Here is a 13,488-nt window from a genome sequence, read left to right as displayed (position 1 = left end):
AGATTAACCCATTAAACCTAGAAGTGATCAAGTTCTTTAGCTTTTAGCAACAAGTAAAGTTTCAGTCTTTGTATTTTGTGGCTAAAAATGACTTCCTTTGATAGAGACTTTGAGGAGCAGCTTAACGAGGATGTGAAAATCCTCCTTAACTCTTATTCCTCCATTGATAACCTCCTCACTCTTATTGATAAAGTCAAAAATTTGTTAGCAAATGTGGATCAAGCACCATCCAAATCAATGCAAGATGCACTTTTACCCTCAAAGAAGGCATTGGTCACTAATGAACTTTTCAGCTGCATCTTGAATTACTGAGATTATGAGGATAACAACACTAGATGCCCCATATGATGATGAGCAAATGAAGGAAAAATTTCAGCTGATTGTAGCAACATTTGAAAATTTGTCTATTTGTCTCATGTTCCCAATTGTTACCATACGAAGGAGGTTTCAATTCTTGACACTATAGCAAAGGTCCGGTCATGCTTGGTAATGCTAGACCTTGAGTGTGATGCATTGATTGTTGAGATATTTCAAATTTTCTTTAAAATAATTAGGTCCATCTATTCACTTGTTGTATTTTTGGCCATGGAAACAATTATGTCTCTGGAAAAATATAAAGAAATTTCCTTGATTCTTCTCAGTCCACTTTTAGCAAGTGTAAGAAAGGAAATTCAAAAAGTTTCAACTATTTTGTAAAAATTGGGGGAGCAAGTAATCTCTAAGATTAATGCCTAACAAGACAAAATAATGACATCCACTCAAAAACTACCCAACAAGCTTGAGGGTAAAGCTTTACACATGAGAGATAGTAATGTTGAGGCACCAAAAATTTGTTATGCAAAGGAGATGAATGTGCCAACAACTATCCAGTTAGTACATCATCAACCATGTGTAGTAGACCAAATTCAAGTTGTTGGTGAGTCAATACTTGATGAGGCGAAAGTTCAGCAAGAAAAGAAAAATTTTGAGGGTGGGCATGATGTGTAGTGGAATTTGTTGAATATGCTATAATCAGTCCTCTATGGTGCATGGAGATAAACAACTTGATGAAGTGAAGAAAGTGGATGCTACGGTGATTCAAGGGAAGATTGTGTTGTTTTTAAACATTGGTTTTCTCATTTCCGAAGAGTATCATGATGTGATGGAATGCAAAGCTTTCTTATTCTACGTGCTCCCAGATGTGGTTCCTATATTGTGGCAAGCATTGCGTGCTAGAGTTCTAATCCTTTTCTTCTTCAAAACTCAAGGTCGAGTTTTCTTCAAACACGAAAGTATGATAGAGGGAGCATTAAAACCATCTAAGATTTTATTTCCGAATGTGAAAATAATTTTGTTTTCGACTTTAAATTTTGAATATAGTTTTAAGGGATTTGTTTAGGCATTTTCCATATTGGTGTAATACCTAAACCCTATTAAACTAGTACTTTTGTAGTCATGAAAGGTAGTCCAATTTGAATAAGAATAATTTGATAATGATGGCTTTCTCTTTGTTTGGTGGTGAATGGTGATGTTTAGGGCTTGCACACAAATTCAAGGTGGTGAAGCCTAGTATTTGTCTTGTTTATTCTCTTATTCTTATTTTCCTACCGTGTTCTACATCATATTAATTTCTTACTTATTTAGGAAATTTTTAATTTTTTCAGGCATCAAATAAAATTACTTAAAGACTTTTGGATTTGGTTCAAGCTATTGCATTAAAATGTTACATAATTACTGCTTGTAGGATAAATATCCAAGAGTAAATACTGTTTTAGTTTTGGAAAGTTTAAAGATTGAAAAGATACTCTAAAATTCAAAGTAAGACTTCACAAAACTCGTCATATTAGTATTCCATGACAGTTCATCATGAAACCCTACAAAATCCTAGACATCTAGGTATGCACTTCTTGTTATTTAAATTAATGTTGCTAAAAATTTTATCATTAACTACGTTGAAATTCCTTTTGAAAATGCTTTATCTGGTTAATTGCAATTGTTAATAACCACAATCAAAGACAAGTTGATAAGTCCCACTAATGCATTGTAAAGAGCACAATTATGATGGCAAAGACCATGTTATTATCATGATCTGATTAATGTGACTATAAGATCAATACTAAAACTAACATAGTACTTATCAAATTTGAAAGAAATCTAGTTAATTGACTAAGTTATGCTACTTATTTTCACTGTGGTTTAATTAGTAATTAGAGATTCTTATTCAAAGTCAAGTCACTCATGACATCACTTGTTGGCTTGCTAATGCTAGTCTTGCCCATTAGATATCTTCACAGCTAGGTTATTCCAACATTTGATCATGTTCATCATTCCAGTCATGGAATTATCATCAATTGAAACTTAAGTGGTTATCCTGTTTGTTTGTAGTCCTTGATTAAGAATTATGTAACTAGCCTTGCTTAGATGGTAAAGTCTCTTATATTTAGGAATATGTAAATGTAATTATTTTTTTAAAAAAACGAGAAAACACCTTTGTCCTCTCTTGATGTTACCATTTTCCTATCTGTAATGCTTGTTAGAATGGTAGAATTCTGTGTCACCTTTGATGTGACACTAGGGGTAAGATCTCCAATTTTCTAGTTTGTGATTTTGTATCACTGAATGATAATTTCAGTTCATTTTAAGTACCGTAATCATCACTTAAAGCAAGTGACCAAGAAGAATGAGAAGTCTACATGATCTCTATGATTCAATGGAGAATATAGATGATCTAACGCTCTTTCATCTGTTTGCTGATTGTGAACCTACAAGAATTAAAGAAGTTGTGCAAGATAAGAAATGGATGAAGAGATCAAGGTAATAAAGAAGAGTGATAAATGGAGGTATCTTGATTGTTTGTTTGTATATAAATGATTTGATTTTTATAAGAAACAATCCAAGTAAGTTTGAGGACTTCAAGAAAGCAACGACTAAGGAATTCGAAATGACAGATATTTGGCTTATGAAGCAAATGGAAGATGTGATATTCATTTTCCAAGAAGGATGTGCTAAGGAGATGTTAGAAACCCGTTGGTTCCTAAAGGGGATAGGTGGGAAGTGTTTGAAAATGGATGTGAATTGTAGGTGAATTGACTTAAAGGCATAGAGAAATATTAAGAGCGAAAGGAAATGCAATAAGGAAGAGTTAAGTGCTTAAAATTCACATCCATTTTCATACATGGCTTTACCATATATAACCCATGGCTTTATCCTTTTGATTACTAATTAAGCATGTGCTCTCGCCGACTATGTGATTATAGTGTTACATGTGCCAATAGCTCTAACTAACTCTATCCTAATCCCAACATGTGTAACTAACTAACTCTATCCTATCTTGGGACTAACTTTTAATTGAACGGATGGAACTTCAAGAAGTATTAGGATATTACAACAGATATGAGATTCCTAACATTCCCCTCCCTTTCAAAATAACCCACAAGGTGTTGTTATGTTCGTCATCATCATCAAAGGAAATCTTCCAATGGACCAGAATCTTAGTGACATCTTGATCACCATATTCATACACTTCTATTTGACTAGTGGTCTCATGTACTTTAAAAATCCGCTCAAATTCTTGAGCCTTCAATGGTTCTTCGATCTTAAAGGTCATATAGTTTCTTTAGACCTTGAAATGTTCTTGAATACTTGAGCCCTCATTTGATTCTTGAACCATTGGAATTGTTGGCTCTTGCATCTTTGATTATTGAATTATTGACACTTGGATTTTTGATTCTTGAATTGTGAACTCTTGAGTGGCAACCTTTATTGGTGCATTAAGAATTGGTTTTGAGTCCTCCAGCATGAAATTCACGGGCTTTTGCATCTTGGATTCTTGGGTGATAATCTCCTTTGATTCATCAAGGATTGGTGTTCAAAACTTGTCTTGTAGCACATATGAAATCCACACAATTTGTACATAATCTCGATGCCTGCATATCTTGAAAATATTCCCACACCTCTCCTTACATGTAATAAGAGGCAATGAAAAATATGAGATATGGTGGCGTGTTTTCTAGAGCAAAGAATTAGCCGACAAAAAGGATCTCCACCTTTGAATGTAAACTCAATGAAAGCTTGATGAATTGCAACAAATTTGGTCATTTCAAGATCAACAACTCTGATACCATTTGTTAAGACCCTGATGGTTCCTAAGGGAGATGGGTGGGAAGTGTATGGAAATGAATAGGAAATGCAAGTGAGTTTAATTAATTCGAGGTAGTCTCTCTCCATAAAGAAATATTAAGAGAGAAAGGAAATGCACTAAGCAAGAAATTAATTAATTTTTTTAAATGTTTCATATTAAGGTAACATGAAAGTATTTATAAAATCCAAGCTCTTATCTTGTTGGCCACACATGGCTTAATCCTATTGGCTTATTAATAATAGCATGTGCTCTCACCAATTAACCCATATGATTATAGTGTTACATATGCCAAGACCTCTAACTAACTCTATTCTAATCCCAACGTGTGTAATTAACTAACTAACTCAATCCTATCTTGGGACTAAGTACTAATTGAAGGGATGGAGGTATAAGAAGTATTAGGATATTAGAAAAAATATGAGATTCCTAACATGAGATCCTCAAGAAATTTTAGATGTCAAATTACAAACTAGTTAGTGCTCTTGTTGAATGTGGAGTGAACTTGTTAAAACATGACAATAGAGAGAGGATAAATCAAACATTCTTCAAGAGTTTGGTTGGAAGTCTGAGGTAGCTAATATGCACAAGATCAAACATTCTCTTTGGCGCTGGACTTCTTAGTTGCAACATAGAGGTACCAACTATGACTCATTTGAAGACAACCAAGAGAATTCTTCACTATATAAAAGGTACACTAGATTTTGGACTATTGTATTCACCCTCTAAAGACTTTAAACTTGTTGGCTACAACAATAATGATTAGGCTGGGGACATTGATGATAGAAAGAGTGATAGTGGGTTTGTATTCTATATGGGTGATATTGCATTGCATGGACATCCAAGAAGCAACCAATTGTGACTGTATGTTGCTACTACCTCTAGTGTTTGTCATGCAATTTGGCTTAGAAATTTGTTGAAGGAGTTGCAAATGTTGCAAGCAAAAGCAATGAAGATATTCGTGGACAATAAGTTAACACTAGCTCTTGTAAAGAACCTAGTCTTTCATGACCAAAGCTAGCACATGGATACCTAGTATCTGAGGTAGCTAATATGCACAAGATCAAACATTCTCTTTGGCGCTGGACTTCTTAGTTGCAACATAGAGGTACCAACTATGACTCATTTGAAGACAACCTAAGAGAATTCTTCACTATATAAAAGGTACACTAGATTTTGGACTATTGTATTCACCCTCTAAAGACTTTAAACTTGTTGGCTACAACAATAATGATTAGGCTGGGGACATTGATGATAGAAAGAGTGATAGTGGGTTTGTATTCTATATGGGTGATATTGCATTGCATGGACATCCAAGAAGCAACCAATTGTGACTGTATGTTGCTACTACCTCTAGTGTTTGTCATGCAATTTGGCTTAGAAATTTGTTGAAGGAGTTGCAAATGTTGCAAGCAAAAGCAATGAAGATATTCGTGGACAATAAGTTAACACTAGCTCTTGTAAAGAACCTAGTCTTTCATGACCAAAGCTAGCACATGGATACCTAGTATCATTTTATTTGAGGATGTATTGCTAGAAAGGAAATTCCACTTGAGTTTGTGAAGTCACATGATTAGGGTGCAAATATCTTCACCAAGCCACTAAACTATGACACCTTCTACAAGATGAGAGCCTAATTTAAGAGGAGGTGTTGAAAGTTAAACATAATTTTTGTTATGAAAATCTATTTTATTTATGAAAATGAATTAGTTGAAGAGTTAAAGATACATAAAATAATAAGGCAAGTTTACGTAATGAATGTATAGAGATTTTTTTTTTTGGAGTTATATAATAAACACAAGGAAAGTTATGGTTGGACATGGAGTATATATACCTTATGCATCCGTCAATTTTTAAAAGTGTGAAAAAAGAGAAATACAATTATTTAAGAGTTTTTTTACTCTCTCTCTCTCTCTCTCTCTCTCTCTCTCTCTATGTGTGTGTGTGTGTGTGTGTTTTGTGAGTGTGAATCACTTTCTTTGAGTGGTGCATGAGTGTTCGAGAGTGCAGGGGGAGAAAGATCCACCAATGTTTTTCCAACAACCCTAACTAGTTTATTGTGAATCCATAACCGATCCTTAAATTTTGAGAATAAGGCTTAGTTACTTCTGAGTATCCATAACCGATTCTAAATTTTAAAGTAAGGTTTAGTTATTTTTGTTGTTGTCGTAGTTCTTGTAATGCTTATATATTTCATGTATAGTAGTAATTTCTTTCATTTTTCTCAATCAAGACTATTTGACAATTTCAATTTGTATATTGCACACTCTTTGAACTTTCATCATACACTTGCAATGTAAGGCTAATGGTGTTATTTGCTAGTGGAAGAATACTACAACTAAGTGGATTTAACATGTACATATGTGATATTACTATAAAAGATAGGAAGAAAATTCATTTAACGAGATCAGAGCTCACTTTTGTGTTGGAATCTTTAGCATTAGATTTTATGTATAAATAACCAAAAGTGTTTCAATTGATATATGTTACTCTAAACAAAAAATGATAATCTGCAACGTTGCTCCTAAGTTAGAGTCATATAATTCATTGAGATTCGCATGATGTTTTATGAAGAAATTCTTACGGTAATGCTGTGAATAGATTAGTCAGGATAACAAAAGTGGATTTAATCAGGTAGAAGTGCAAAAGTACAAAGACCATCAGGCATTAAATGAAGAGTTCTTTTTTTTTTTTTTTTTGGGGGGGGGGGGGGGGGGGGGGGGGGTGGGGGGAGGAGAGAAAACAAACATTAAAGGCAGAGTTGAAGCGGCTAATTGAAGTTTTGCAATAAGCAAGTGCAACTCTAAAACTCAGGGTAAATAAAACATTAGATTATAAGCTAATTAATAGGCAATAATTAGCAATATTCAAAGACAAAATAACCCGCTTATTATAGAACTTCAAAACAAGACGTTAAACCCTTCAAGGTAAGAATTGCAAATTGTTTAGTTGGTTTACCCAAAAAAGAAAAGTGTTTATTTGTCATTTTTTTTTTTTTTTCCTTTTTCCTTATCTTTTCTTTAGACAGAAACCATAAGATTTTGCAGTACTTTTTCATTTCTTGATTTGATGCTACATAGTACAATTTTTTAAATTATTTTTTCCTTTTTTAATGCTACATAGTAATATTTTTTAAATCACTTATTTGGTTTGTTCAGTAAAGGATCTTTATTTTGAGCAGTTGAGTCTCTCACTCTCTCTCTCACACACCTTAGAAATCATAAATTCATAGTGAATGCATGAACAAAACGATCAAGGAATGGACAATGACATATTTTTCTATAGATAGAAAAAAGGGTTTTTCTCTCTAGTCAAAAAAAGGAGAAAATAAAAAGGGTTTTTCTGTAAGTAGAAAGAAGTGTGAGAAAGAGATTGAAACCTTGAGCTGGCGAATTCAAAGAGCTTTCCTGTAGCAGAAAAGACCATGAGACCAATTTCAGCATCGCAGAGAGTAGAGAGCTCAAAAGCTTTCTTGAAAAGTCCTCTCCTCCTCTTTGAGAATGTCACCTGCCTTGCCGTCGTGTTGTCAATCTTCTTAATCTGAATTCTCCTCCGTGTCATTTTCCTAGATAATAGCTTATTCTCCTTTACTTCAAAGTTCGAACCAAATTATTAGCCCAACCTTGTATTCCAGAAATAGAAGCTATTTGTGCACACAAAGCTGCGAGAGAGAGAGAGAGAGAGAAGAAAATTTGGTAGAGAATAGTAAAGAGATAATGTATTATTGTACGGAAGAGGAATATTGTATTTGATAGAAGTTTGAACAAGTATCAGATCAAAATATAACAAATCGAACTGCACCTGCTTTTTTTTTCTTTTCTTTTTTTCATGAAAAAAACTGCCCTTACTCAACCAATAAAAGATGGAAAATATAATATTTACCAAAAATATTATATATAAAATATAACAAATCATGCTGCGCTTGCCTTTTCTTTTCCTTTTTCATGAAAAAAACTGTACTTAACCTATAAAAGATGGAAAAATAAAATCTGAGCAAGGGTGTATCCTACAGGCCTATACAGCCGGCCCCACATAACTAACAAAACTGTTGTTTCTCAAAAAAAAAAAAAAAAAAAAAAAAAAAAAAAAAAAAAAAAACCTATTGTGTGCATGGAAGTACACTAGCTTAATTTTGGGTCCGTTTGAATTAAGTTTACTATTGCTGAAACTGAAAATACTGTAGTAAAATAATTTTTAAATGTGTAAATAGTACCGTAGGACCCATTTTTAATATTTTTTAATGTGTGAACAGTGTATTTACTGTTCATAACAGTAAAATTTGTCCCCCCAAAGTCAACAAATGCGGGCCAAAAAAAAAAAAAAAGGAGAAAACGTGAACTCCAAAAAACGCGGACGCAAGACGCGGAGCGCAAACGCTCACTTTAACATTGAATTTATTATTCATAAATTATCTATTAAAGATATTTTCTTAATCCTTTTTAATGTTACATCTTAATTTGAAGATGAACAAAACCATAATAAAAGTGAAATTATAATTTTTATCTATTCTTATTTTTGTTTCTATATATATTATTTAAGTTCCTTTATTTACATTTGAATCTAGTTTATCCATCTATGTCCATCTGATTGTACCTTTAAGTCATATTTCTTTACAACAGAAAATTACGTCATTTTCTGGAAGGATTACATTGAAAACATACATAATTTAAATGACTAAATTATAAAAAGAATTAAAACTATAAGAACAAAATTGAAAACTAGTTATGGTTAGATGATGCAGTTTGTATTTAGTCTTTTAAAAAGTTAGGTCAGAGCCTTATGAGTGAGCATTAGCATCCAGGGATGCAAAAAAAAAAAAAAAAAAAAAAAAAAAAAAAAAACAAAAAAACTTATATTGTATTCTCAAATACTACTTTATCTATTTTATCAACTCATTTTATAACTCACCATATATCCAAATTTTTATTTTTACATACAACTCAATAAAATAATATAAACTATCTAATAAAATAATAAAAAGTATTATTTTCTCTCTTTTTCCCTCACTCACTTTCTCTCTTCACACAACCACATATATGCAACCTTACTACTCATAGGTTGCAAATTTTTTAAGTTTACAAATCCAGATAAAGTAAAGTTTCGGATAGCTCAGATGGTAATATAATGTTAGCGCTTTAAGAGCATTCACGACAAAACTGTCAAATGCTAAAAAGGTTATTTTTTAACAGCTCACACCACCCATCAAAAAAAAAAAAAAAACAGCTCACACCATAAAATAGGTCTCCTGCTCTTGCTATAATATTTAGCATCCAAGCTACAATAGTGTATCTCAAAAACCCTACGGTAGCTTTAAAGTTATAGATGATAATAATATTTTAGATCATCCACTCTCCTTTTCGTTAAAATAATATTTCTCTTTCTTTCTTTCATCATATCTCTGTCACTCCTCTTTCTTTTTCTTTTTCTTTTTTTGTTCAGTGACTTCAATCTTTACCATTTCTGTCACTCCGTCTTCTCCCTTTCTTCTCTCTCTCTTTTTTTTTTTTTTTTTTTTTGTGGGTTGACTTCGTGGTTCATGGGTGGCTCAGCTCGTGGGTCTTGCAATGGGTTTTTAATTAAAGTTGCGGTAATTTTTGGCGGTTGTTGATGGTTTCCGGCGGTGATTGTGAAAGGATTACGGATTTGTGGTTTTGGTGGGTTATTTTTCTTCTTTCGATTGTTGGTGGTGATGAGGTTGTGGGTTTGGGTTTGTGATTTTGGTGGTTGGGGATTGTGGTTGTGGGAGGTGGTGGCAGTGGCAGTTGTTGTAGTTGTGGTGGCTGCTGGATGGTTTTTTTTTTTTTTTTTGGTGATGGCGGCTGGCAGTGGCTAGCCGTGGGTATGGCTATGGCTGTAGGTTTGCTTCGATAGAGAAGAAAGTGGTGGCTTTGTACAGGGAAAGGGTGAGACAGATACGAAGAGAGAGAAAGAAACAGTGAGAGAATAAAAATAATAATATTTAAATGAATTTGTAAAAAAATAAAACATTTCATTTTAGATATATGGTAAAATAATGTGATAAAATAAATAATATAGTGTTTTTATATGTTAAATGTTAAAAATTTTAGCTCTTTGATAATGCTCTAAGTAATATTATCCAATTCTTCCATAGAGGAGAATTTAAATTAGAATTATATATATATATATATATATGAGGTGGGTTCAAATTACATTTGACGTAACTTTAAAAAATTACACATTTTCTAAACTTTTGGATTTAAGTAGATTCAATAGTAAAAAATATACTTATTAATGCTAATATTTTGATTAGAATCTCATTTGTTATTCTTTATTTATGACATTCCATATTTATCTCTATTCTTAAAATAATTTTCTCTTTCTTCTCCTCCATTGCATGATATATAGAAGGGCACTAAATTGATGTATACCAAAATGATCATCCTAAGGGTGTATAGTGCTGCACTGATGCATAAAGTGGTCATGGTGATCATATAGAAGGGCGCTAAATTGATGGATACCAAAATGATCATCTCGAGGGTGTATAGTGTTGCATTGTTGCATAAAGTGGTCATGGTGATCATGTGAATGAGTTTTTATTTTACTGTGTTGACAACAGAGGAAAAGAAAGACAGGGAATAAATTGTAGTCCAATAATGCTTGGGATTTCTGTATATACATGTTTTGTATATATAGGTTTTATGTCAAAAGTATTAAAAAAAAAATTATAGTCTATATTTAAATAATTCAAAATAAACTATAGTCCCATATAGGGTTGAGTTTAAGTTACACTTGGTGTAACTCTAAGTAATATTACACCAATCGATATTTTTTTAATTATATATAAATTTTGACAAATCAACCGCTGGATTACACGATCTTTGTATATTCTTTATGCTTGTAAAATTTCAAGGTGATCAAAGATCAGTAGTCATGTTATCTATCAATTATATAAACTCAAGTTTTTATGGTTTAAAATAATGCATAAAAGATGAGCTTTTTGATCGAATGGTAAATAACATTCGATTAGTATGAAAATTGGCATACATGTTAAAAAAATATAAAACATGTAATCCAACAATGGAATTTTCAAATTATAAATTCATTAACAAGTTCTTGGGTGGTATAATAAGTACTCCCCCCCCCCCCCCCACCACACACACACACACACACACAACTCTAGAGAGGTGGTGTGCGGTTGAATTTGAAAACTAGAGAGACTAAAATAAGGTTCAATACAAGGTTATTTAAAACTAGACACAACAAGGAAAGTTTTATATATATATATATATATATATATATATGAAGAAGAGGCTAAATAAAGTTAAGAACAAATTAAATATTGTTTCTAAATAATTTGTAGCTTTTAGTTTCATCCTTGAACCAATGCTTGTGTTAACTTAATTATTCAATTTTGTTTCCAAAAAACAATAATAACAATTAATCCAATGTTACACTTATTCCACATTCCTTTTAAAAATTGAATGTAGAGTGACTTTCATTTTCATGATATTGGTTTACAAAGGCATGAGACTAAAGAGTTCAAAAGAAATTAAAAAACTGCCGTTTATTTATCTATGGTTTGACCTTATTATAACCTAGGTCATAAACTTTTTTTTGTTATATTTAACACCCTATAATTTGGACTAAAATGCAACCAATTTGCATTTTGTGAAAAAATTATTTATTCCCTTTTTGTTTGCATGTATTACAACTTAGTCTCACAAACTTTTCAATTACCGCATTTTCACCCCTAAAATTTTTAAAATAAAATCTAAAACTCTAATTTGAATGGAATTCTATTGATTTCATTTTATTCATCTTTTGGGTAAAATGTAAAAATTGAAAGATTGTAAAATTAAATTGTAATTGGACAATATCATAGGTGGATATAGCAGCAGAGGATCAAAGAGACTGGGGTGGGGGAGGGGAGGGTAACCCAAAATTTTTTAAAAATCTTGAATTTTTTTTTTTAATCCTTAAAAATTTTATCCAAAAAAAAATCTTTTATATATATATATATGAGTTGTGTTCAAGTATACCTAATGTAACTCTAAATAGTGTTACACTACCCAATAACTTGTTATTAAGTTCATATTTAAAGAATCCTACCATTGAATTACACGTTCTATATGTGCTGAATATGCATGCCAATTTTTATGCCAATCAGATGTTATTTACCATGTGAGATTCTCAAAATATGAATTCTAAAACAAGTTATTGGGTAGTGTAACATTGCTTAGAATTATATCAGGTGTAACTTGAACTGAACCCATATCTATATATATATATAAATGAAATGGCAAAGTAGCTTGACTTCTAACATCCTAAATCTTAGTTAAATTTTTTATATATCTATAAATAAAATTGTTATTTTTTAAGTATATGTAAGGACTGAGTTTGGATTAGACCCAATACAAAATTGGATTTTAGCCCAATAAGCCCAAACAATGAATTTATAGAGCATGGGTAAAAGAACTAGTTCTATTCCAGAAGAAAGACAATAAAAGTTACTGAATTAAGATTGTTAAACATAAGTAAAATAGGAAAATCTGTCCTCAGCACGGCCTAAGGAGCTTAAGTTATAATATCTTGTTTATGAACAAAGTTCCAAGAGTTCACAATGTTATTACCAAGATTTCTTGAGTTTTTTCCGATCCCCCTTTTAGGTCACCTTCCTGTACTATATATTACAATCTTGGTGTCATCCCTACCATACACGTGTAGATTGGATTCTAGGAGCTCCTTCTTGTCCCATCCAACACCTCCCAGAGCCATTAACTAGTAGCTGTAAGGCTGTTGTATCACTCTTCAGGTATCACCTCCACATTATTTTATCCTCGGGTGTATTTTTTATTGTTACATACAATCTTTATTTCTTTTTCTTATACCATTCCCATTATAACCTTATTTAACCATCCTCGGACTGGTTGATATCCTCGGATTGGGCCATAGGCCCAATTCATACAATTTTAATATTACCTTCTAAATAGTTGGCCCCCACATGTGTAGTAGTGGTACACGTGTCGTCTTTTAATGTTGGAGGGTTTCTTGTCTCAGCCCCCAATTAGCAGGTATTGTCTGCTTGGTACACATGTGTCTTGGGCTCAAGCTTATAAGGCACATGTGGGAGGCGTCTCTCCCCGATGTGAGATTGAGCAAAACCGTGAGGCATAACCAAAGTGGACAATACTTGCTAATTGGGGGCTGAAACAAGAAACCCTCCCAAGCGGACAATACTTGGTAATTGGGGGCTGAAACAAGAAACCCTCCCACAGTATATAATTTATTTAAGAATTTATAAGGTTATTCAAATTTATTTAAATAGAATCAAAATTTTATTAGGGTTGGACATTTATAAATTATAGTGAACATGGTTATGCTAACAATTATCTCAAGTAATAATGAGAAAA

At 32.4% G+C, this 13,488-nt stretch overlaps 1 protein-coding gene across 4 annotated transcripts in view; it reads right to left on the bottom strand.

Moving 5' to 3' along the window:
- LOC115968143 (MADS-box protein JOINTLESS-like) overlaps positions 1-13,488 on the bottom strand; it is an 80,277-nt gene that overhangs the window by 9,941 nt on the left and 56,848 nt on the right. For 2 of the 4 annotated variants that reach the window (XM_031087433.1, XM_031087432.1), the window contains exon 1: positions 7,497-7,886. The exons of 1 other annotated variant lie outside the window; for it this stretch is intronic. In XM_031087433.1, coding sequence (XP_030943293.1) covers positions 7,497-7,678 — 182 coding nt within the window. In that variant the 5' untranslated portion in view covers positions 7,679-7,886. Of the gene's footprint in view, positions 1-7,496; positions 7,887-13,488 lie in introns of those variants that run through there. One more of the 4 variants, XM_031087435.1, reaches the window with a different exon arrangement.

The sequence above is a fragment of the Quercus lobata genome, chromosome 11, assembly GCF_001633185.2.
Source record: "Quercus lobata isolate SW786 chromosome 11, ValleyOak3.0 Primary Assembly, whole genome shotgun sequence".
NCBI classification, from domain to species: Eukaryota; Viridiplantae; Streptophyta; class Magnoliopsida; order Fagales; family Fagaceae; genus Quercus; species Quercus lobata.
The sequence above is the reverse complement of the archived record's forward strand: the minus strand, read 5'-3'. Positions and strand labels throughout refer to the sequence as shown.